Source organism: Oncorhynchus gorbuscha, linkage group LG14, assembly GCF_021184085.1.
Source record: "Oncorhynchus gorbuscha isolate QuinsamMale2020 ecotype Even-year linkage group LG14, OgorEven_v1.0, whole genome shotgun sequence".
Classification (NCBI taxonomy): domain Eukaryota; kingdom Metazoa; phylum Chordata; class Actinopteri; order Salmoniformes; family Salmonidae; genus Oncorhynchus; species Oncorhynchus gorbuscha.
In genome coordinates this window covers 48,317,825-48,340,576 of record NC_060186.1, presented here as the reverse complement: position 1 = coordinate 48,340,576, position 22,752 = coordinate 48,317,825, and the positions used below count along the sequence as shown (strand labels likewise).

The 22,752-nt window shown below is 42.7% G+C and overlaps 2 protein-coding genes and 1 long non-coding RNA gene across 3 annotated transcripts; 2 read left to right on the top strand and 1 right to left on the bottom strand.

Annotated features, from left to right (window-relative positions):
* The first annotated feature begins 322 nt into the window (after positions 1-322).
* LOC123995820 lies at positions 323-4,457 on the top strand. Its single transcript, XR_006831897.1, has 3 exons — positions 323-403; positions 718-1,001; positions 1,514-4,457. It is a non-coding gene; the product is annotated as an uncharacterized LOC123995820 (long non-coding RNA).
* Positions 4,458-7,103: 2,646 nt separating this feature from the next.
* On the top strand, positions 7,104-10,563 carry LOC123995005 (myristoylated alanine-rich C-kinase substrate-like). Its single transcript, XM_046298201.1, has 2 exons — positions 7,104-7,478; positions 8,656-10,563. Exons 1-2 carry the CDS (start codon positions 7,383-7,385, stop codon positions 9,346-9,348), a joined length of 789 nt encoding a protein of 262 aa, XP_046154157.1. The 5' UTR covers positions 7,104-7,382; the 3' UTR covers positions 9,349-10,563.
* Positions 10,564-14,156: 3,593 nt separating this feature from the next.
* LOC123995658 (histone deacetylase 2) lies at positions 14,157-22,400 on the bottom strand. The gene is made up of 13 exons (XM_046299308.1): positions 22,246-22,400; positions 21,435-21,547; positions 21,210-21,327; positions 20,980-21,054; positions 18,477-18,615; positions 18,171-18,312; positions 17,757-17,849; positions 17,051-17,159; positions 16,668-16,808; positions 15,838-15,946; positions 15,441-15,571; positions 15,101-15,244; positions 14,157-14,932 (listed from the first exon to the last, which is right to left on the bottom strand). The coding sequence occupies exons 1-13, from the start codon at positions 22,298-22,300 to the stop codon at positions 14,895-14,897; spliced, it is 1,407 nt and encodes a 468-aa protein (XP_046155264.1). The 5' UTR covers positions 22,301-22,400; the 3' UTR covers positions 14,157-14,894.
* Between the last annotated feature and the right edge of the window lie 352 nt (positions 22,401-22,752).

Genomic DNA, 22,752 nt, shown 5'->3' with positions numbered 1-22,752 from the left:
TTATATTTGAAATGATATTTTTCATATTATCATAGAACACGGTCAGCACCATGAAAATGGCTTGTCCCTCAAGCCAGGAGTCATAGTGTAGTGACATATGAGTCAGAATATATATTTTTAAATGTCATAATACAAAGGAAAGTATTATAGCTGTTTAGGGAATTACTTAAAATAACTAGACATCAACTAAATATTATAAATAATTTACAAGGAATAGCTGTCCCTCAATTTCATGTCACTGGTGTTACCCTTAAAAAAAATATATATATATATGCTAAAGAAATGCTACATCCATGCCAACTTCTTCCTGGGTCAAAGGTTCATTGGAGGCGGGTCTGTTTTGAAGAGCACATGATGAGTCTGCATTCTCTCTTGATATGTTAGCAATTTGATGATTAATTTGGTAATTTAATGCAAAGCTTTAAAACAGTGACTGGTGTTATGCAGTATATAGTATGGGGAAAGGAAATATGATTTAAATAATTTATCCAATTAACTTATTAAGTGATTTATTTACAGTTTAAGAAGTGTGGTTTGAGGTTCTGTGGCAAACATTTTAGATGTGCCATCTTGTCAGCAGATTTGTCACTGGTGTTACTGTTCCTGCTGGTAATACCTGTGACAATCAACAGCACTGCTAACTTTTATTATCAACTTAAGTTTTTATACAGTTTCAATATTGTAATTTGTAACATAATATGAATTTCCTTTTGATAGATATGGCAAATAACGTGCTGCTGAAAAGCAAAAGACTCTATAGACAGCGAAGGGATGCTGACCCAGATGATCCAGACTGTAGAGCAGGCTACCTTGAAAAAACCCCACCAGACTTACTTAAAGGATTTAGAAAAAAAAGAAAGAGTGAACGATCTCACAGAAAGAGGAAAAAGACGAGCGAAAGAAATGGCGGGTCAGACAGGGAAAACACAGATGTTGAGAGCAGGAAAGACGGTGTTGACCCCCCCCCCATTTTCTCCAGACTGTCAACCCTGTACTTCAAGGTCGGAATTTAACACAATGTGTCCGTACTAAGTAGGAAGACATTAGTACTTATTTACAGAGTTCCTTAAAGTGATAGTTCACCCATGTTTCTTTACCGTGTAAGCAGTTTGTGGACAAGGTATGACAGCAGCACGTGCTTTGGTTTTGTTTTGGCCACTGTTTCACATGCTAACTGTTTAGCATTTGTGGCACAATAACTCAATGAGTTACATATAGATTGTTTGAATGAGAAGTGCATGAACTTGCATTGATGTAAAAAAAAAAAAAGTAAGCCTTTTAAACAGTGGCCAGGTAAACAAAACCAAAGCATGGATTGTTGTCCTACCTTGTCCATTAAGCTATTTTGTAATTTGGGTGAACTATACCTTTTAAGTAGGCTTCCAAAATGTTTGTCACATGGCAGAATTATTTATTATTTAAGCTATATAGTTTTGTGGATAGGCATGACAGAAATAAAGTAGGATTTCATGTGTGTATCATCTTTGAAAGATTACATCTTTATGTTTCGCAGACAAACCGAAGCGCAGAGGTCGACACAGGACAGTACATAAAGCCTGAAGAAAACAGCATAAGTTGCAATAAACGTCAGTATTTGCAGGGTACAAATCAAGACCCTGAAAGTCTAAGAACGGAGACGAGAAGCACACTACATGGCCACCCTGCCTCCTCAACAATTAATAAAAACTCTAAACTTCCACTATGGGCCTTGGGGGAACTTTGAGCAAAGCAAAGCAGCCAAATCAGACACAGCCAAACAAGGGTTTGCAAATATACTGAGATGAAAGCTAATAAATACATGCAAATTCCAAAAGTTGTGAGCAGAGTATTGTTTTTTTTTTAAATACAAACCCTGGAAGCAACAAAAGAGGTCAACAAGCAAGCTTGGTGGAAATAAACAAGAGGACAGACAGCCTTGAGACAGTTTTACCTGGCAGGCAAGCCCCTGCCAAGAAAGACACTATCACACTAAGGAAGGTGAAGAAACAGGAGGCTCCTTTGTGATTCCCGGTGTAACCTCCACAGGAAATGTGTTGCTGAGCATGGGCAACAGATTTCATCATACACCGCCTTCTGAAGGGGCAGACCCTTTTGGGTGGTGACACCGCAGGAGAGGCCAAGAAACTTGCCGGTGCAAGACTCATGACAAATTGTAGTTTATGGCAAATAAAATGCACAACCTTGGACATAACCGAGGAAGAGCTTGTTACCCAGTTCCCGGAACAGTGCTTTAAAATGTAGGAGACATCTGTTCAACATTCGATGGCAGGTACCACAGCTACCGGACCTTGAGAGAGAACCTGACCAATGACTGCCTGATCCATATAGGTTTTAGTGAAAACTTCAAATGCATGTATGCTTCAGAGATTCAGTCAGTTCACAGTTCGGGGGTTCACACAAGCAGGTGACGCTCCACACTGGTATCCTCTATGTGGCAGAGGAGCCCCCACCCATCTCTTTCTGCACCTTCTCACCCAGCAGCCATATGGGCACAGCTGGACCCCATTCTGGACATGCTAAAACAGCAGTACTCTACCGTGAAACACCTTCACTTCTTCAATGATGGCCCTGCCATCCAATATAAACAGAAGGGCAACTTCTATATGGTTCGCACTGAACCTTTCAAGAATGGCATCCAGGGATTATGTGGAACTTTTTTGAGGCCAGTCACACAACGTGTGCTCCGGATGGAGTGGGCGGTTCACAGCTGACCTCTTGGTCCACCACGGAAAAGACATAACTGAAATGTGTTTCTATTAGGAGGTAAGATACTCTGGCACTCAAATACAGTTGTTATATGTCAGTGAGGAAGAGGTGGCATAAAGTAATCATAAAAGGAACCATGCGAATGCACCAGGTTCTTAATATCATGCCTGGCATCCTAAAATGTCTCTGCCAAGCAGCGCAAGGAGTGTGGGATTGCCCATGTTATGGACTCCAAGAAATCACTCTCCCGACAGTGCCTGCTAATGGCAACGGTCTCTCACCTCCACATCAAACAGATGTCATTGACCCAGATGCCTCAGCTCCACTTCGTCCAGATGTCATCGAGGCTCACCACCCTGGACAGTGGTGCATTATGAACTATGACGAACAAACAAACCCTGCTGTTATACTGGAGGTCGAAGAACAAAAGGTCAAAGTTAAGTGCATGCACAGGAATGGAGTCGACAAGTTCTTCTGGCCAAGCCCAAGAGATGATATCAACTGGTATGGGGATTTACCAGATTGTGTGTCTGATGCCATAGCCTCTGCCAGTGAACAAAAGATCAGATTGACCACAGTATCTGGAAGTACTTGGAGGAGCACATGAATGTGTGAAAGTGGCAGGTGTGAACTGGCTACCATAGAAGAAGCCGTCAGCGGCTAGAAAGCAATGGAGACTGGCTCGGAGATGACAACAGATGGACGTGACACAATAACATGGCAGAGACGACCATCTCAAGTAAAAGTGAAGTTAGTATGGGAAATCATTTGTACGGGAAAAGTTAGTACAGGAAATGGGCCTATTACATGAACATTTTTGACTTTAGTCCTAGTTTACATTCAATGTTGTGTTTCTATTGTTATAATAGACATGTTTTATGTTGTTAGGAAATACATTTTAGTCCATAAGATTAAGACCAAAAGATGAAGACTATTGACTAAAATGTATATCCTAACACAACACTGTTGTACAAAGTAAAACATGTCTTGGCCAGAAGAAATGAAAGGTATTACTAAGTTAATCAAATTTGTATGAAATAATGATATGTTATGTCATTGCTTTCAGATTGTGTCACTGGTGTTACATTGCATCACTGGCGTTATTGCATCACTGGCGTTATTGCATCACTGGCGTTATTGCATCACTGGTGTTATTGCACGGCATGTTGGTGTTCTGGCATCAGTTGCCCATTGTCATAGATTATGTTTATTTGTATTGACACAACTGTTGCTGCGTTCATTAGTAAGCATTTTAAGAATATGCTAATCCAATTTTGGTGACTTAGCCTCCATTATTTCTGATGTTACAACACAAAACACATGGTACAAATATGGAAATGTCTCACAATAGAACTTTACATACACCGGTTTAAAGTAATTTATTACTAATCAAAACAATTTCTTAATAATCGCATTAACCCTTTTGTCTTTAATTATATATGCAAATTCAATTATGAAATTACATTCAGAAAAGCCAGAATTGTCAGCTAAAATATAGGTAACACCAGTGGTGTGAAGTACTTAGGTAAAAATACTTTAAAGTACTAATTTTTGGGGGATATCTGTACTTTACTACTTATATTTTGACAACTTGTACTCCACTACACTCCTTTTAATTGATTAAAAAAGATATATTTTTTACCGCAATTGGTAGTTACAGTCTTGTCCCATCGTTGCAACTCCCGTATGGACTCGGGAGAGGCGAAGGTCGAGAGCCATGCGTCCTCCGAAACAACCCAGCCCAGCTGCTTCTTGACACAATGCCAACTTAACCCGGAAGCCAGCCGCACCAATGTGCTGGAGGAAACACTGTACACCAGGCAACCGTGTCAGAATGCACTGCACCCGGCCCACCACAGTAATCGCTAGTGCGCAATGGGACAAGAACATCTCTGCCGGCCAAACCATCCCCATACCCGGACGACGCTGGGCCGATTGTGCTCCGCCCCATGGGTCTCCTGGTCATGGCCAGCTGCAACAGACTTCAACCAGGATCTCTAGTGGCACAGCTAGCACTGAGATGCAGTGCCTTAGACCGCTCCGCCACTCAGGAGTCACTATAATGACATAATGTACAATAAATAGATTAATACATTCCATTCGAAAAGTGTCTTCATTCAAAAGAATTGTCTTAGATTAAAAATGTATATATAGAAGGTAACATACACTACATGACCAAAAGTATGTGGACGCTGATCAAACATCTCATTCCAAAATCATGGGTATTAATATGGAGTTGGTCCCCCCTTTGTTGCTATAACAGCCTCCACTCTTCTGGGAAGGCTTTCCACTAGACGTTGGAACATTGTTGCAGGGACTTGCTTGCATTCAGAAACAAGAGCATTAGTGAGGTCGGCACTAATGTTGGGCGATTAGGCCTGGCTCGCAGTCAGCGTTCCAATTCATCCCAAAAGTGTTTGATGGGGTTGAGGTCAGGGCTCTGTATGGACCTCGCTTTGTGCACGGGAGCATTGTCATGCTGAAACAGGAAAGGGCCTTCGCCAAACTGCCACAAAAGTTGGAAGCACAGAATCGTCTAAAATGTCATTGTATGCTGTAGCGTTAAGATTTCCCTTCACTGGAACTAAGGGCCCTAGCCCGATCCATGAAAAACTGCCCCAGACTATTATTCCTCCTCCACCAAACTTTACAGTTGGAACTATGCATTTGGGCAGGTAGTGTTCTTCTGGCATCCGTCAAACCCAGATTCGTCCATCAGACTGCCAGATGGTGAGGCGTGATTCATCACTCCAGAGAACGTGTTTCCACTGCTCCATAGTCCAATGGCAGCGAGCTTTACACCACTCCAGCCGATGCTTGGTATTGCGCATGGTGACCTTAGGCTTGTGGGCAGCTGCTCGGCCATGGAAACCCATTTCATGAAGCTCCCTACGAACAGTTATTGTGCTGACGTTGCATCCAGAGGCAGTTTGGAACTCAGTAGTGAGTGTTGCAACCGAAGACAGACACATTTTGTGTGCTACATGTTTCAGCATTCGGCGGTCTCGTTCTGTGAGCTTGTGTGGCCTACCACTTCAAGGTTGAGCCATTGTTGCTCCTAGACGTTTCCACTTCACAATAACAGCACTAACAGTTGACTGGGGCAGCTCTAGCAGGGAAGAACTTTGACAAACTGACTTGTTGGAAAGGTGGCATCCTATGACGGTGCCACATTGCAAGTTACGACGCTCTTCAGTAAGGCCATTCTACAGCCAATGTTTGTCTATGGAGATCGCATGCATGGCTGTGTGCTCGATTTTATACACCTGTCAGCAATGGGTGTGGCTGAAGCAGCCACATCCACTATTTTGAAGGTGTGTCCACAAACTGTTGTATACATACTGTATGTGGTGCTATTATATGTGACTGAGATTCATTTATTACAAGATGTCATGGGCTTAGAGCGTTGGACTAGTAACCGGAAGGTGGCAAGTTCAAGTCCCCAAGCTGACAAATCTGTTGTTCTGCCCCTGAACAGGCAGTTAACCCACTGTTCAGTTAACCCACTAAGCCATCATTGAAAATAAGAATTTGTTCTTAACTGACTTGTCTAGTTAACTAAAGTAAAAAATAAAATAGTGCTGAAAGGTTGGTTTAGATGTCCCCTTTATATGTGACTGAGATTAATTTATTACAAGGTGGGTTTAGATGTCCATCCTTTAAATGTATTTTATCAGTACATGATTGTTTCACAAAAGCAGTATTTATTCAATATGAAATAGCCACCACTAAATAGACTACCTACTAAATGTGCACTGTCTGTGTCAAGTGAATGTGGTCGTATTCAGAGCACGTTCTGAAAGTGGAGGCGGCTGGCGCTCAATGAGCCAAAAAACAATTTCTGCCTAAAGCAAATGCCGATTCTTCATGATCAAATTAGCGTACATAATTGAGATTAAATTGTTACAAACACCCTCAAACATCTATCATAATGAATCAATAATTAGGTATCACTTTGTTAGGAGTGATTAGAATGCCTTTCGAACCGCTGCGCACACCATCAATTCCAAAATTATTCTCTAGTCGAGTAATTTTTGTTTGGTAGTTTTGAAAGGAAAATTTGTCGCCACGACAATATATATTTTTTCCGATTTGTTACAATCTAAAAAAAAAACATTGTTCACTCGTTTTTAAAGCCTTGCCCACTTTCTGTGTGAGGCCTCTGATTCGCTGGATCTGAGCGCGGATGCCGTCATCATTCGGGATGCCCATTCATCTGGGCCGCGTTCAGTAGAACGCAACGTTTTGGAACGTTCAGATAGAAATAGACAATATAGAACACACACATGCCTCTCCAACGTGTAAAATGAGTAACCACCAGCTCTATTCGTGTCATTTCTATCTGCAACGTTCGAGAACGTTTGGCAACTGAATGTGGCCCTGTGCACTTGGGCGTTGGACTCCGCATCTTATTAGCAACACGGGAAATTTCTCCATTTTCCACCCTGTCTACAGCGACATAGCCACAAATCTGGGATTTTTTATTACTTCTCTTCACTTGGCAGGTATTTTCTGCAATTTTCCAATTTTGTTCACTAAGACTGGACTTTGATTACTTGTCCAGTAAACGTTTCAAAGAGGAGCCTCCGCAAAGTGCTTGCATTTAAGAAAGAGTCTAGTAGTGGTCTTTGTTCATTTTTTTTGGATCGGTTGAGTTTCTTTGTTGGAGCGAAAGCATGGGAGCGCAATTCTCCAAGACAGCTGCAAAAGGCGAAACCACGGTTGAAAAGCCAGGAGAGGCTGCCGCTTCACCAACCAAGACCAATGGACAGGTAATTGATTTAAAAATATATATTTGTATCCGAGTTAAAGGAAATATAGATATACGGTTGGTTTGCGCAAAGGTTCTCTGCTTGCGTTATTGTGTTGTGGGCACTTATGGAGACGTTCGCCAGGCTGATGGAGAAAACAACCACGATTGGAATATATTGATTGTACACTATTTCAACAAACAGTTGATCACTGATTTGAAATACAATTTCTAAAATTGTACAATTTATTACAGAAGCCCAAACTGATTTGGATAATTATTTGGTAACATATTCAGTCGTTTTCATTGATTCATTTGATGTGTGGGGATTTCGGTTAATTGGATGAATACTTTGTTTGAAATTTCGGATTGTGAGACGGCGGAAATTGGTATCGAATTGTTGGACCTTATGTAGCCATGTGTAGTTAAATGGATAAATAATTTTTGAATCAAAAATCTTAACTGAAACTGAGCACAAATCGAATAACTTGAGGCAATCGGTGGGTGAATGGGGAAGATGAACGACGCCAACAATGGCTTGCCACGGTCTAGCTAGCCAACACGCCTTTTGTTACAAGATGCTCGAATAGAGAGCAGGGATGGTTACTACCACACGGGAGCAGGGGAACCACATTTGATAATGCGCCCCTTCTGTAGTTGGTATTATAAGTGTTGGAATGGATGGCATTTATTAAAGTGATAAGGATGATGGTTTGAGGGTTCTGGTGCTGTTTGGTTTTGGGGGTATGCATCTGAAGGATGCTCTGCGTGATCTGGTGTATTAATGAGCATCTGCTGTTTAATGAGCAGATGCTTTGCTTTGGCGCTTCGGTGTTGGAGCGACTGGCAGACACGCATCGCCCCCTAGCGAACCATCCGAAACCGTGTCTCCCTTCTCTCATTGCCGGAGGTGGCTCATTCTCGCACGTGATTACGCGAAAATAGTTTCAATTCTGCGTTTCTAAAACGAATTCTGTGTTGAATTTGTAACTCGCAAAGCAATTAGCCTGCCGACGCTCGTGCGTAAAGGCCCATTGATACTAAACATGTTTTTAAAAATTAGAGGGCTGTATGCGTTTGTCCCGATTAATTTTTTTGTGGTGTCTACTGCCCCTTGTGTCACTGAGTGACAATAGTCCATATCACACGTAATATTCCACGCTTGCTTTTTATGTGATGTTAATGGCCTCTGTCTTTAGGAAAATGGCCATGTGAAAGTGAACGGGGATGCCTCTCCTGCTGCTGCAGAGGCAGGCAAAGAAGAGGTGCATGCCAATGGTAGTGCCACGGCTGAGGAGGCTCCAAAAGCGGAGGCTGCAACTGCGGAGGCTGCACCCTCAACAGCAGTAGAAGGGGAAAAGGCAGAGAATGCAGAGGCTGTGTCTCCAGCAGCTGAGGGTGAGGCAGCTAAACCGGAGGAGGGTACCACACCTTCAACCAGCAACGAGACCCCCAAAAAGAAGAAGAAGCGCTTCTCCTTCAAAAAGTCATTCAAGCTTAGCGGTTTCTCCTTCAAAAAGACCAAAAAGGAGACAGGCGATGGGGCAGAGGGTGAGGAGGCCGCTGCATCCACCGATGAGGCCAAGGATGAGGCAGCCGATGCCCCAGAGGCCACTGCCGAGGGGGAAGCCAAGACTGCGGAGGGAGAGGCCAAGCCTGCCGGTGCTGGGGAGGAAGTGAAGGAAGCAGCAAGCCCCACAGAGGCCAAGCCTGAGGAAACGGCAGCAGCACCCGCTGAGGAGGCCAAGGCAGCTGCCGCCGAGGAGCCAAAAGCAGAGGAGAAGCCAGCGGAGCCTGCTGCGGAGGCACCCAAAACGGAGGAGGCTGTACCTGCAACAGAGGTCGCATCCAGTCCAGAGGCCCCCGCTGCCGCAGAGGCCACTGCTGAGTAAAGCTGGAAACTCAAAGAGCAAAACGGAAGAAATAAAAAAAACAAAAAGCTGAAAAAAGATCATCAAAAAAACATTTCCCTGTTTGTATGTTGGAGTGGTGCCAGTTCCTGGCTTTGGAGAACTTGTCTACAACCAGGGGTATTTTAAAGCTTTTCTTTTTTGTTTTCCCTTCCCCCTCCACAAAACCCATCTTGGTCCATTGTTACTACCATTCCAACGGGCAGAGGTGGGTTGCTTAGAAACGTAATATTACAGAAAAAAAATACATCCACACTCTGCCATATATTTTTTTTTGCATCTGTATTACATGTTTTTTTGTTGTTGCATTTTTATACAAAATGTACCTTGTCAAAATGTATGGACATGCCCATGGTGTGGAGGAGGTGGGGTATGTAAATGAGTTGAGATGTAAATGAAGGGGGTTTTGGGGTGGGCGGGGGGAGATTTGGAGGTGGCACCTTTGTGCCTGGGAATTGTGCCACAGACTATAATGTAAAGAGAGGTCTTAAAAAACGAGAATGAAACAAACACCTATGTACCACAAGAGTACCATGCGGTTTATAACACTAAGTCATTTTTTACTATGAGACGACAACAAAAAACACAATTCCCAGAGCTAGGTTTAGGAAGTCATTAAAAACAATTCATAGGAGCTTTTCACTAATCTCATTAGCTGTACCAGTCAGTGATTCAGTAGAAATACAAGTTGTATAGGCTTTATTGTTTATTGCTGGTTTTATGACCTTAATAAAGTGTAAGTATGTATAGGCGGGGTGTTTTTAACTATGATTATTGTACAAATGAAATCTTGATCTCAAGAAGCACATGAAGTTTGCAGCTCTTTCCACCCGCTCATTTTTGTAAGATAACAAAAACAAATTCATCCTGGATGACCTTTTCAGCAATTTTGAACTCAACCAAGCTGTGATAAGTGGAATGGTTACTGTTTATATACTGTGGTATGTTTTGATTACAGCAGACAATGCTTTTTTCCCCAGTGGTCTTTGACAAATTAAGGAATCTCTATCAGATGCGACGTTTGTGTAGCATCTTGTCTCTTTTTTTTTTTCTTTTGTAAATACCGGAGAAGCTTTGACCAATTTGACTTAGAGATGGAATGTAACTTTGCTTAAAAAAATGCTATTAAACTCCTGCTTAGTGTTCTAATTTTCTGTGAGCACACTAAAAGCAAAAATAAATGTGAATAAAATTTGAGCAGCATCTGTCTTTTCATTTAACCAATTTCTATTCCTTTAAGATGGACTCCAATAGGGGGAAACAGCGCCAATAGCCGCCCCACCGCCGTTGTTTTTGTTGCCAACCAGAGTGTTGCGCAGCATGGTCAAATAAATTGCCGTATATGTTGTGCTATTCTATTGCATGTGCAAACGGTGTTTGTTGTAATGTCACAAACGGATGTGTTTTTTTTTCACTATGGAGCCCAGTTTTAACCGTTCAGATGGAGGTGGTAAGTTGGTCGTTGAGTGTTGTAATTGGTAAATTGATGAGTAATTTCAACATGTGTAATTTGAGCATACTCGGCTGTTTACACAGGCAGTCAAATTCACCACCACCCCCCCCCCCCCCCCCACGCTAATTGAGCTTTTGACCATTCACATCAGATCTTTTCACGTCGGTTCTTTTTCAGAGCTGATCAGATTGGTCAAAATAATTGGGCTGCCTGTTTTAAAATGCAGTCATAGTGTGTTCAAACTAATTTATTGTTCAGACTAACTGCCGCCAACTTTTCTACATACTCAAACATTACAGTATCATTGTAGAAGCACCTTGCCGCAAAAACACCAAGAGGGTTTCACCTAGGATTTGAACTTGTGGCGTCACAGCTAGTGTCACTGGCCCTCAGTTATCTACAAAAGTCCAACATGGAATACTCAATGATACGGACAAATCTATGTCACCTTGCAAGTATTACACAACTAGGCCGAACTCATTCAAAACATTTTTAAATTAATCATGGACCAGAATAGATTATTTTGTCACGGGGATCAGGGTTTGTTCATTGTACGTTCCATCGCTATTAGTTTAGTGCTATTCCCCGCCCCCAACATGACCACATGCAGCCTACATCACTGAATTCTCACTGACGTTAAATACGTTGACATTTTGCGAATCATATTTTGAATGGTGTGCGATTGCAGCACAATAGTTACTCAGTAACTGGTACAATGCCAATGGAAATGATCAAATGTCAGTGAAGACCTTTTGTGCAGCTCATTGTTGTAAAAAGAGACCCTCAAGGCACAGAGACTCAGTACTTTGCAATATTAGACCTCAAAAGGTCTTCACCGACATGTTATCATTTCCATTGGCATTATACCAGTTACTGAGTAACTATTGTGCTGCTATTCCATTCGAAATATATCAACGTATCATGTTATGCATGTTACATTGTAATACACAAAATGGCAACAAATAGAACAAAAACATACTATAAATTGCAATTGTTCATCAGTAGACGAATATGCCACAAAATGGGTGTATGCATGTTTCTCTGCTGACTGGGTTGCAGCTTCCACGTGTTTTGAATTTCACACTTGCTATTTTCCCGCTTGCAGGTGTGTCATAGCTACTAGTAGGCTAAGTTTCTGTAATGAAAATCTAGATATACTTCATCAGAAAGTCTATCTACACAACTTGATTAAAGATCTTCCGGGTTGTATTAGCAATCACGACGGTTGAAATTACTAGGCCAAAATGGTAGGCAAATAAGCTATAACAACCAGCGCTGTGTGGCCACGCACGTCTCCAACTCAATCATCAAAGTTTGCTGACGACGCAACAGTGGTAGGCCTGATAAACGACAACGATGAGACAGCCAACCGTGCGGAGCCCTTGGGGAGTGGTGCCAGGAATATAACTCCTCCCTTAACGTCAACATAACGAAGGAGCTGATCGTGGTCTACAGGAGACAGCAGAGAGAGCACGTCTCCATCCACATCGTTGGGGCCACAGTGGAGGGTAAAAAAAAAAATCTAGTTCCTTGCAGTGCACATCACTGACAACCTGAAATGGTCCCTTTACACAGGCAGCGTGATGAAGGCGCAACTGAAATTCGTCTGGGCCCCTAAGACCCTCAAAAACTTCTACAGATCCAACATTGAGAGCAACCGCAGGGCTCTCCAGAGGGTGGTGCTTACAGCCCAACGCATCACACTGCCCTCCAGGACATCTACAGCACCCGGTGTCATGGGAAGGCCAAGAAAATCATCAAGGACCCCCCAGCCACCGGAGGAGGTACGGCCTGTTCACCCCCCCGCTACCATTTAGAAGGCGGAGACAGAAAAGGTTCATCAAAGCAGGGGAAGAGAGACTGAGTAACAGCGTCTATCTCCAGGCCATCAGACTATTAAACAGTCACCACTAGCCGACCGCCGCCCAGTAACCTGGCTGGAACCTTCGTCACTGTTCTAGCCAGCTACCACCTGGTAAGCTACCCTCCAACTTAGAGGCTGCTGCCATATGTACAGTCATTGAACACTGGTAACTTTAATATTGTATGTATATGACCATACATACTGTATGTATATACTGTTTTCCACAGGAAGTTGGTGGCACCTTAATTGGGGAGGACAGGCTCGTGGTAATGGCTGGAGCAGAATGAGTGAAATAGTATCAAATACATCAAACACGTTTTCCATGTGTTTTATGCCATTCCATTTACTCCTTTCCAGACAATATGAGCCGTCCTCCCTCAGCAGCCTCCACTGCCGGTATTCTAGTCATGACTCATCCTATACAACTTCTTTTCCAGGCTTTTTTCATTGCTAGATATTACTATACTGTTGGAGCTAGAAACATGAGCATTTCACTGCACCTGCAAATCTGTGCACACAACCAATACACTGATTCATTGATGAAAATAACAGGCAGGTTTACATCGCCATCGTGTGGCTGCTATGCAATGTGCCACCAAAAAAAAACGAAATTTGTATCTATTTGGTTTTGGATTTAGCAAGAACTGATATGCCTGTTTACAAAGAATGCATGTGGATGACATCTCTGGAGAAGACCGGTCTACCAGGCAAGTCTAAGGCATGGGGAATACAAGAGGTTGCGTCCCAGACTCCCTCTGGCCACTGCTTGTATATGATGTACCTCTTTCAACAGTTTACATTTACATTTAAGTCATTTAGCAGACGCTCTTATCCAGAGCGACTTACAAATTGGTGCATTCACCTTATGACATCCAGTGGAACAGCCACTTTACAATAGTGCATCTAAATATTTTAAGGGGGAGGGGGGTGAGAAGGATTACTTTATCCTATCCTAAGTATTCCTTAAAGAGGTGGGGTTTCAGGTGTCTCCGGAAGGTGGTGATTGACTCCGCTGTCCTGGCGTCGTGAGGGAGTTTGTTCCACCATTGGGGAGCCAGAGCAGCGAACAGTTTTGACTGGGCTGAGCGGGAACTGAACTTCCTCAGTGGTAGGGAGACGAGCAGGCCAGAGGTGGATGAACGCAGTGCCCTTATTTGGGTGTAGGGCCTGATCAGAGCCTGGAGGTACTGAGGTGCCGTTCCCCTCAGTTTAAAAGTGTAGTCTGATGTTTATAGTAGTCTATCCTGGTGTTCATTATGTACGTACTGTATGTGTAAATATCAAATTTATTGTCCATCTGTATATTATTTGTGGCAGAACCATTCCTGTACATGCAAACAAAGGTGATTGGGATTCTGCAATGAACCCCATCGTATTGTAGATAATTTAAATGATCATGGTTGATTTAACATATTTAGCCACAACTAAATCTCTAACTACTATAATACATACATACATTCACACCACATAGGATTTTTTTTTAAAGAAGCTTTTAATTGGCAAATGCAAAATATCTACAGGAACACCTACATACTCTTGTCTAAAAACACATACTTTAATTACAAGTAGATTTCTCATTCAGAAGATAATGCATGTTGAAATATAAAAGCATTCAAAAAGGTATCAAAGGAAAGTACAGCAAACCCAGGTTGGTCACAAATCCTAGAAATCCACTGCTACAGTCCACAAAAGAAAACTAAGTCTTCACAACGAACGTACAGCTACAGATCAATGAGAAATATAACGCTTCTGGTATGGAGTCAGGCGCTAAAGGTGTAGAATCAGCCACGGTTAGCTGTCCTGGCTGCCACACTCGGGTCTGTCCATGGAGAGATCACAGCACCGCCATGTGGCTGAATCAGGCACTGCTAGTCTGCTCAGTCTTCACACTGGGAAGTGTGCCGGTTTCCCCACCCCCAAAACATAACAGAAGTCAGTGTCTGAATACATTAGTGACTACTTCTAATTAAGCACAATTTCGTATACATCTCAAACTATAAGTAGCTGGTCGTGACAAGTAATTATGAAGTCTTTGTGATAAAGGGGAGGATGAGAGATTACAATGGTCTGTATTACCCCCCCCTGAGATTATCATAATTGTTTTGGATCTTGCAGCACTGCACAAATGAGGGCTGACAGGAATTCATGACCTCCTTTTAAAACTGTACAAACAGTGGCAGGGTGCCACAATTACGCTTAGCTGCCTTTATGTCAGTTCTCAGTGCTGGTTTCCTTCGATTTCTCCACCTCTGTACAGAAGACAGCACAAATTAACAAATTGTACAAGTTATCAATTCAATATTTCTAGGTTATTTTCTTCATCTAACTCATTCTAAAATGAAGGGAATTGCAAGTGTGCTTGAAAGTCTTTCACAAAAAAGGTTTGTAGTCAGGGTAACCAAGTTCTGAATACTCACCAACTTTCTCTTTGTCTCCCTCCTCAACTCGAGTCCGTTTTGTTCCTTTCTTGTGATTGGCTTCGTTCCTCCTTCCTCCCTCTCCCTCGTCCTCAGAGTCGGAGAACTCCTCGTCGCAGGCTATCCTCTTGTCTGAAGCACGGACTTAAACGAGACAGGAACTCAACATTCAGATGCTTCTGGAAATAGGATCCATGCTGCTGGCAATAGGGTCCAATATGGATTCCATAGTGGAAAATCCAGCCACTGATACATTGAGAATGGAACCCCCCCCCGAGTGACATAACAGCAGTAGATAGACTGTACACAGCTAATGTTTTTCAGATAAGGCGTGTCTTACTGGACATGCGTTTGTCGGGGTCCTCTGCATCCTCATCCACCGTATCGTCAGTGATGGCGTCTTCAGGGACCGTCTGCATCTGCACTCCCGGGGCGTGAGGTAGCATCCGCAAGTTCTCAAACAGACGCTGCCTATGGGTTAATACACACAAATGGCAATTGCTTTAGAGCAGTAACCAACATCAGTGCAGGAGCACACAAGAAGGCTCCCAGAAAGTTGGATAATCATACACGACAACGAGAACTCCCTACCACAATACCAATTTCTTAAAGTAATAATGCAGCTGCAACAACCTCCATGCACACACACACATCCTTAATGACATGCAACTCCTTAAGAGTAGCTGAATACATCTGACATGCTATATTTGATGGTCCATGACAGACTCAGTCCTCACTTGATCTTATCCATGTACTCCAACGTGTTCTGGTTGGTCATGTTGGATGGGCTGATGTGCAACTTGAAGTCAGGCCCAAAGTACTCAAAGTAATCATTGTATGGCAGTTCTGAAAAGAAAAAGAGAAAACATAAGAGAAAGGGCCATCACCAAGATGAACATGAAGGTTACGATGTACCTAAAATAAAGTTTCAGAAGGTCAACCCTTTCAGGTACATATTTTATACACCGATACAAGTCCCGCTACTTGAGAGCGGATATAATGGAAAGGGTAAGGGTTCTGTTAATGTCCCGAATTCCATGAAGAAAACAGCTGGCTCCTTTGACAGGCTGTGATAATGTCCGCTCACACACACACACTTGGTGGCCCACTGACATTCTGCTTAGTCAGCTCCCTGTAGGCAGACGACTGTCAGGACCAGGACTATCCTTGTCTGCGTCACACAGGGAATAGGGTGCCATTTGGAACACACTACCCTTGACCAGATCCTTAACCCTACATAGTGCACTACTTTTGAACAGGGCCAAATTGGGAACTGGTCAAAAGTAGGTCACTATGTAGGGAATAGTGTGCAATTTGGGACAAAGACCCCGTCTAGTGCTGTAGCGTTTTCTCTATAGACCCAGCCAATATGTCAGCGGGGAAGAGAAGACATTGTATTAAGTAAACTACAAAAAGTAGACGAGCCTCTATGGCTTGATACTTTCACTGCATTATACAGGTCTAGGCAATCAACGCTGAAATGAGGAAAGCATCCTAAAATTTTTTTTTTTTTTTAAATAACAAGAAATAGGGCATTTTGAATAAGGAAAAAAAAAGATCAACACACCGTCAGGGATCTCAGTATCCAGAGCCACGGCCGTCTCGTAGGTCCAGCAGCGGGCCACGTTGCGGATGGTGTAGCCTCCGCCACCCAGCATTAGTAGGGGAAGGTTGAACGACTTAATGTACTCAACACACTTTGCATGGCCTGACGGAAAAGCAGCATGAAGAGACAAAACACCACATGACTATAGGACCAACATGGAGGGCTTAGAACAGGCTAATACGCTTCTCTAAGAACAAAATTAGATCATCATTACTGTTTAATAAATGACAGACTAAAAACTATCTCTGCATCTCCCAATGCTGGTTCAATCATTATAGTTCAAATTAAGCTCTACAAGTTTCAAATGGACTCGCACACAAAAACATGTAAGACGACTAGCATACCGCGGATGGTAAGGTTGAAGCAGCCCAGTCGGTCTCCTGAGAGAGAGTCTGCTCCACATTGCAGAACCACTGCACTGGGCTGGTACATCTCCATCACCTTGGCCATCACCTGCCAAGACACAAAGCACTGTTTTCTTCCATTGTTTCCCGCTAATCAGGGAATAAATTTAGACCTGGGTCGCCAGGTGTGTAAAATGTATTATCAGGTAGAACAGAAAACCATCAGAATCCGGACCTCGTAGGGTAAAAGCCTATTTATGCTTGACCCCAAAATTGGGGTTGAAGGCTCCGTATGGAGGGTGTGAGGCTTTTGCTGCGCCTCCAGAGGCTAAATTGAGCTCCATACCACATTGCCGTGCGCCTCCGATTTTGTAACAATGCGGAGGGCTCCGTATAGCTCCGCATTGACATGATTGGTTGACGATAAGTGGGGCGGGAGGCCCTGTATAAATACAAACTCACTTCCTTGACAATAGCTCTGCGAAACGCAAGTATGAATGGCCTGACTTCTGTAGAGGCCATTTCACTGTAAATGCTTAGACCAGAGCAATTAGTGCCTTGCTCAAGGACAGATTTCTCACCTATTCAACTCTGGGATTCGAAACCAGCGACTTTTCGGTTACTGGCCCAACGCTCTTATCCACTAGGCTACCTGCAGCCCCACTAGTGTTCAGCACTGAACACTGCAATACCTGTGCTTACTTACAGGCTTGAAGATCAGCTCATACGACTCATCGTCAACGCCGTCCCTCAGGGGGAAGTTGACAGCGTAGTATTTGCCTTTTCCTGCACCAATATCCTACGAACAGAGTGGCAATTGAGGATTTTAAACACGTTTACACACTTGCTAATCCATAAGTAAAATACTGCATCCATCATAAAGCGCTCTTCCCAAGCAAAATACTACAAATAATGGAAGTGAGATTATTTCGTAACTGTAACTGTGGAAAGAAAGTCTCTACCCAGCTATCAATGGGCCACTCTGTCACAGAGCACCAGGAAGTTCACATTGAGGTGTGACACATGGGGCTACGTCCCAAATGGCATCCTAATCTATACATACTGCACTACTTCTGCTGGTCAAAAGTAGTGCCATTTGGGACGCAAGACAAGTACTCACCCTGAGGTCTCCAGTCCCAGGGAAGTACTCTCCGTATTTGTGGAAGGACACAGTCATGACCCTGTCTGTGGTGTAGAAGGCTTCCTCTACTCCATCCCCATGGTGGATGTCAATATCTACGTACAGTACCCTCTGATGATACCTGGGAACGAAGAGGTGTGAAGAATTAAACCTGAGGCATGCATAGTAGAACACACGCCGATATATCAGGTCTACAAAAAACAACAAGAAAGTCACCATCACTAATGCATTTCATTGTAGCAGTCATACGGTTTAGCCGGTTTCCATCTGGGAACACAAACTCACTTGAGGAGCTCTAGAATGGCCAACACAATGTCATTGACGTAACAAAAGCCAGAGGCCTCAGACTTCTTAGCGTGGTGGAGTCCCCCGGCCCAGTTCACTGCAATGTCCGTCTGCTGCCTGTTGAGTTTCACCGATCCCGCTGTGCCAAGGGAGGAAAAACATTGTGATTTCTGAACCAATAGGGACTAGTTCTACTGTTTGCAGGTGAAAAACTGTAGAGAGAGAAGAAAAAGATTTGGGTTAGGGTTACCCTAACAGATACACTATACAGTACATCAACTCATTCCAGGGTTCTTTATTTTAACCATTTTCTACATTGTAGAATAGTGAAGACATCAAAACTATGAAATAACACATTCCAGATCCAACCATATAGTAAACAAAAAGAGTGTTAAAAATATGTTATATTTGAGATTCTTCAGAGTAGCCACCCTTTGACATGATGAAAGCTTTGCCCACTCTTGGCATTCTCTCAACCAGCTTCATGAGGTAGTCACCTGGAATACATTTCAATTAACAGGTGTGCCTTGTTAAAAGCTAATTTGTGGAATTTCTTTCCTTAATGCGTTTGAGCCAATCAGTGGTCTTGTGACAAAGTAGGGGCGGTATACAGAAGATAGCCCTATTTGGTAAAAGACCAAGCCCATATTTTGGCAAGAACAGCTCAAATAAGCAAAGAGAAATGACAGTTCATCATTACTCGAAGACATCAAGGTCAGTCAATCAGGAAAATTTCAAGAATTTTGAAAGTGCAGTCGCAAAAACCATCAAGCTCAATGATGAAACTGGCTCTCATGAGGACCGCCACAGGAAAGGAAACCTCAGAGTTACCACTGCTGTAGTTTCCAGCTTTAGAAATAGCAGCCCAAATAAATGCTTCAGAGTTCAAGTAAACAGACATGTCAACATCAACTGTTCAGAGGAGACTGCTTGAAATCAGGCCTTCATGGTTAAATTGCTGCAAATACCACTACTAAAAGACACAAATAAGGAGACGCTTGTGCCAAGAAACATGTGCAATGGACATTAGACCGGTGGAAATCTGTCCTTTAGTCTGATGAGTCCAAATTGGAGATTTTTGGTTCCAACCACCATGTCTTTGAGACGCAGGGTAGGTGAATGGATGATCTCCGCATGTGTGGTTCCCACCGTGAAGCATGGAGATGGTGTGATGGTGCTTTGCTGGTGACACCAGCATGCAGCGAAACGCCATCCCATCTGGTTTGGACTTAGTGGGACTATCATTTGTTTTTCAACAGGACAATGCCCCAAAACACACCTCCAGGCTGTGCAATGGCTATTTGACCAAGACGGAGAGTGACGGAGTGCTACATCAGATGACCTGGCCTCCACAATCACCTGACCTCAACCCAATTGAAAAGGTTTGGGATGAGTTGGACTGCAGAGTGAAGGAAAAGCAGCCAACAAGTGCTCAGCATATGTGGGAACACCTTCAAGACTGTTGGAAAAGCAAACCAGGTGAAGGCACTTGAGAAAATGCCAAGAGTGTGCAAAGGCATCATCAAGGCAAAGGATGGCTACTTTGAAGAATCTAAAAAACATATTTACATTAAACACTTTTCTTGGTTACTACATGTGTTATTTCATAGTTTGTCTTCACTATTATTCTACAATGTAGAAAATAGTAATAAAAAAAAAACTTGAATGAGTAAGTGTCCAAACTTTTGACTGGTACTGTATTACACAAAAGTATGTGGACACCCCTTCAAATTAGTGGACTGCAATTTCAGCCACACCAGTTGTTGACAGGTGTATAAAATTGAGCACACAGCTATGCAAACACCATAGACAAACAATGGCAGTAGAATGGCCTTAGCGAGTAAAAATAGTCTGTCCTCGGTTGCAGCACTCACTCCCGAGTTCCAAACTGCCTCTGGAAGCACATGAACTGTTCATCAGCAGCTACATGAAATGGGTTTCCACGGCCGCGCAGCCGCACACAAGCCTAAGATCAGCATGCACAATGCAAAGTGTTGGCTGGAGTGGTGTAAAGCTCGCCACCGGTGGACTCTGGAAGTGCAAATGTGTTCTCTGGAGTGATGAATCATGCTTCACCATCTGGCAGTCCGACGGACGAATCTGGGTTTAGCAGATGCCAAGACAACACTACCTGCCCAAATGCATAGTGCCAACTGTAAAGTTTGGTGGAGGAGGAATAATGGTCTGGGGCTGTTTTTCATGGTTGGAAGTATAGGCCCCTTAGTTCCAGTTGAAGAAACATTGTATGCTGTAGCATTAAGATGACATTCTAGAAAATGATGTGCTTCAACTTTGTGGCAACAGTTTGGGGATGGCCCTTTCCTGTTTCAGCATGACAATGCCCCCATGCACAAAACTAGGTCCATACAGAAATGATTTGTCGAGATCGGTGTGGAAGAACTTGACTGGCCTGCAAAGAACCCTTATCTCAACCCCATACAACACATGGCCAAAAGTATGTATTCATGGGAATATATTTGTATGTATGTATGCATACACTTACCAGTAGAGCCACCGGTAGACAACTGGCAGAACTCAAACAACCCATCAAATACAGGACAATCCTCACCAACATTAACTATGATAAAAACAAAAACACAAAATAGTGATTCAAGCAATCCATCAAGAAATATACATATATTTTTTTCCAATACTAGGTAAGTATGGGTAGTTTTCCCTGGTCCAGTCATAAGGTTAGTAACAACTCCTGGCCCTAGTTATGCCTCAACTTACACCGCTGCATTTGCTTGCTGTACTCTGACATGTTGTCTGGTCGTATGGATTGGAGGAACTGGATGTAATCGTCACTGTGGTATTTGGTAATTTCCTCTGCAGTGGCTTTGTGTGGTCTCTGCAACAAAGAATAACAATTGCCTACTTCATGGCGAAAGAGATAAAAAGCCATACCTACATATTCAGAAGCAACCTTTTTGACTTGAAATCTTGTTATAAACATACATATATTTCCATTTTTCTGTACAGTCCATAGTTCAACAGTAGGTTGTGGGTCATTCGAATTCGGTGTGGTTTCATGGGATGCCCTTGTCCATAATAGTAATTGCCAATGTCACCTGTTAAAAAGAAGGAACAAAAGACCATAACTAAAAACAGAGTCTACATTTGAGAAATGTTGATGTTTCACGCAGCATTCCAGCATTAACCATAATGTACCTCTACCACCACATAATTCTAAACGTTACTACGACAATGCAGTCAGTTAGCTAGCAGTACTAGCGCATGAAGCAACGCTGATAATGCGCAATAGCCGCTAGTGTCGTCATCTTCATCAGTCGTCAACGCTATCACTGGTCCCTTGTTGGCGGTAGTAAATCAATTTAACTTTCTGCTTATATTTAAAATGTCATACAAACAAAATACCACAACAGCGTGTTTACTTGTTTAAAATCACATTAGTTGTAAAAGTAAACATTGCTGTGGCTGGCTAAACTCGCTAGCTACACACAATGTGCCCCGACAAGAGGGAAGCCGGCTAAACTAGCACTAGCTACAGTAGCTGGTTAACGTTCACTAGCTTGTCTAGTTTACCGAGATATCTAGATTCTAGAACACAGTCTCGTAACTTATGTCATGATCATAACAGGGACATAAAACAAATCATGTGTCGGGATCGCTAGCCAATTGTACCTAGCTATTCAGAGAATGAATGGATATTACATTGCACTGGCAGTCATCACGCACCCTAGCTAACGCGCTAGTTTGGCCTTGGAAACTTATTCTGAAAACTCTAAATGAACATGCATTTCTTTACCGTCATAGTAGTAGCAGACTTTCTTCTTGGTTCCACCTGCAACGGTGTAAGCCATGTTGAGTCGGATTTCCTGTTTGAGATGCTTGCCGAAACTTAAGTAGTATTTATGAACCTGGTGGCCGATAGAGACATTCACATTCAGGAATAGCCACAATAAAGGCGTTTGCGGTTTGCTTTCAAAATAAAAGTTATTCATTGAAAGTGATGCAAATGGGTACAAATAAAATAATTATGTCATTTGGACTAGATAATGCGAAACAAAGTTGGAATGTTGTTATTTAAATTGAAGAAAATACAATAATTAGAAGAAAACGAAAATCAGTTGACATTGCACTGTGTATGTATTAGACTTCAGAATTGTATTGAAACCACCGTAAAATGAGCCATATTAAGTTTACCAGTAAATTGTACACTCATATTACACTGTACAGCCTTACCTATGGATTATGGATCAATGAAATGGGGGTATCAGTATACTCAGTGACACACACAGAACACAACTGTGAA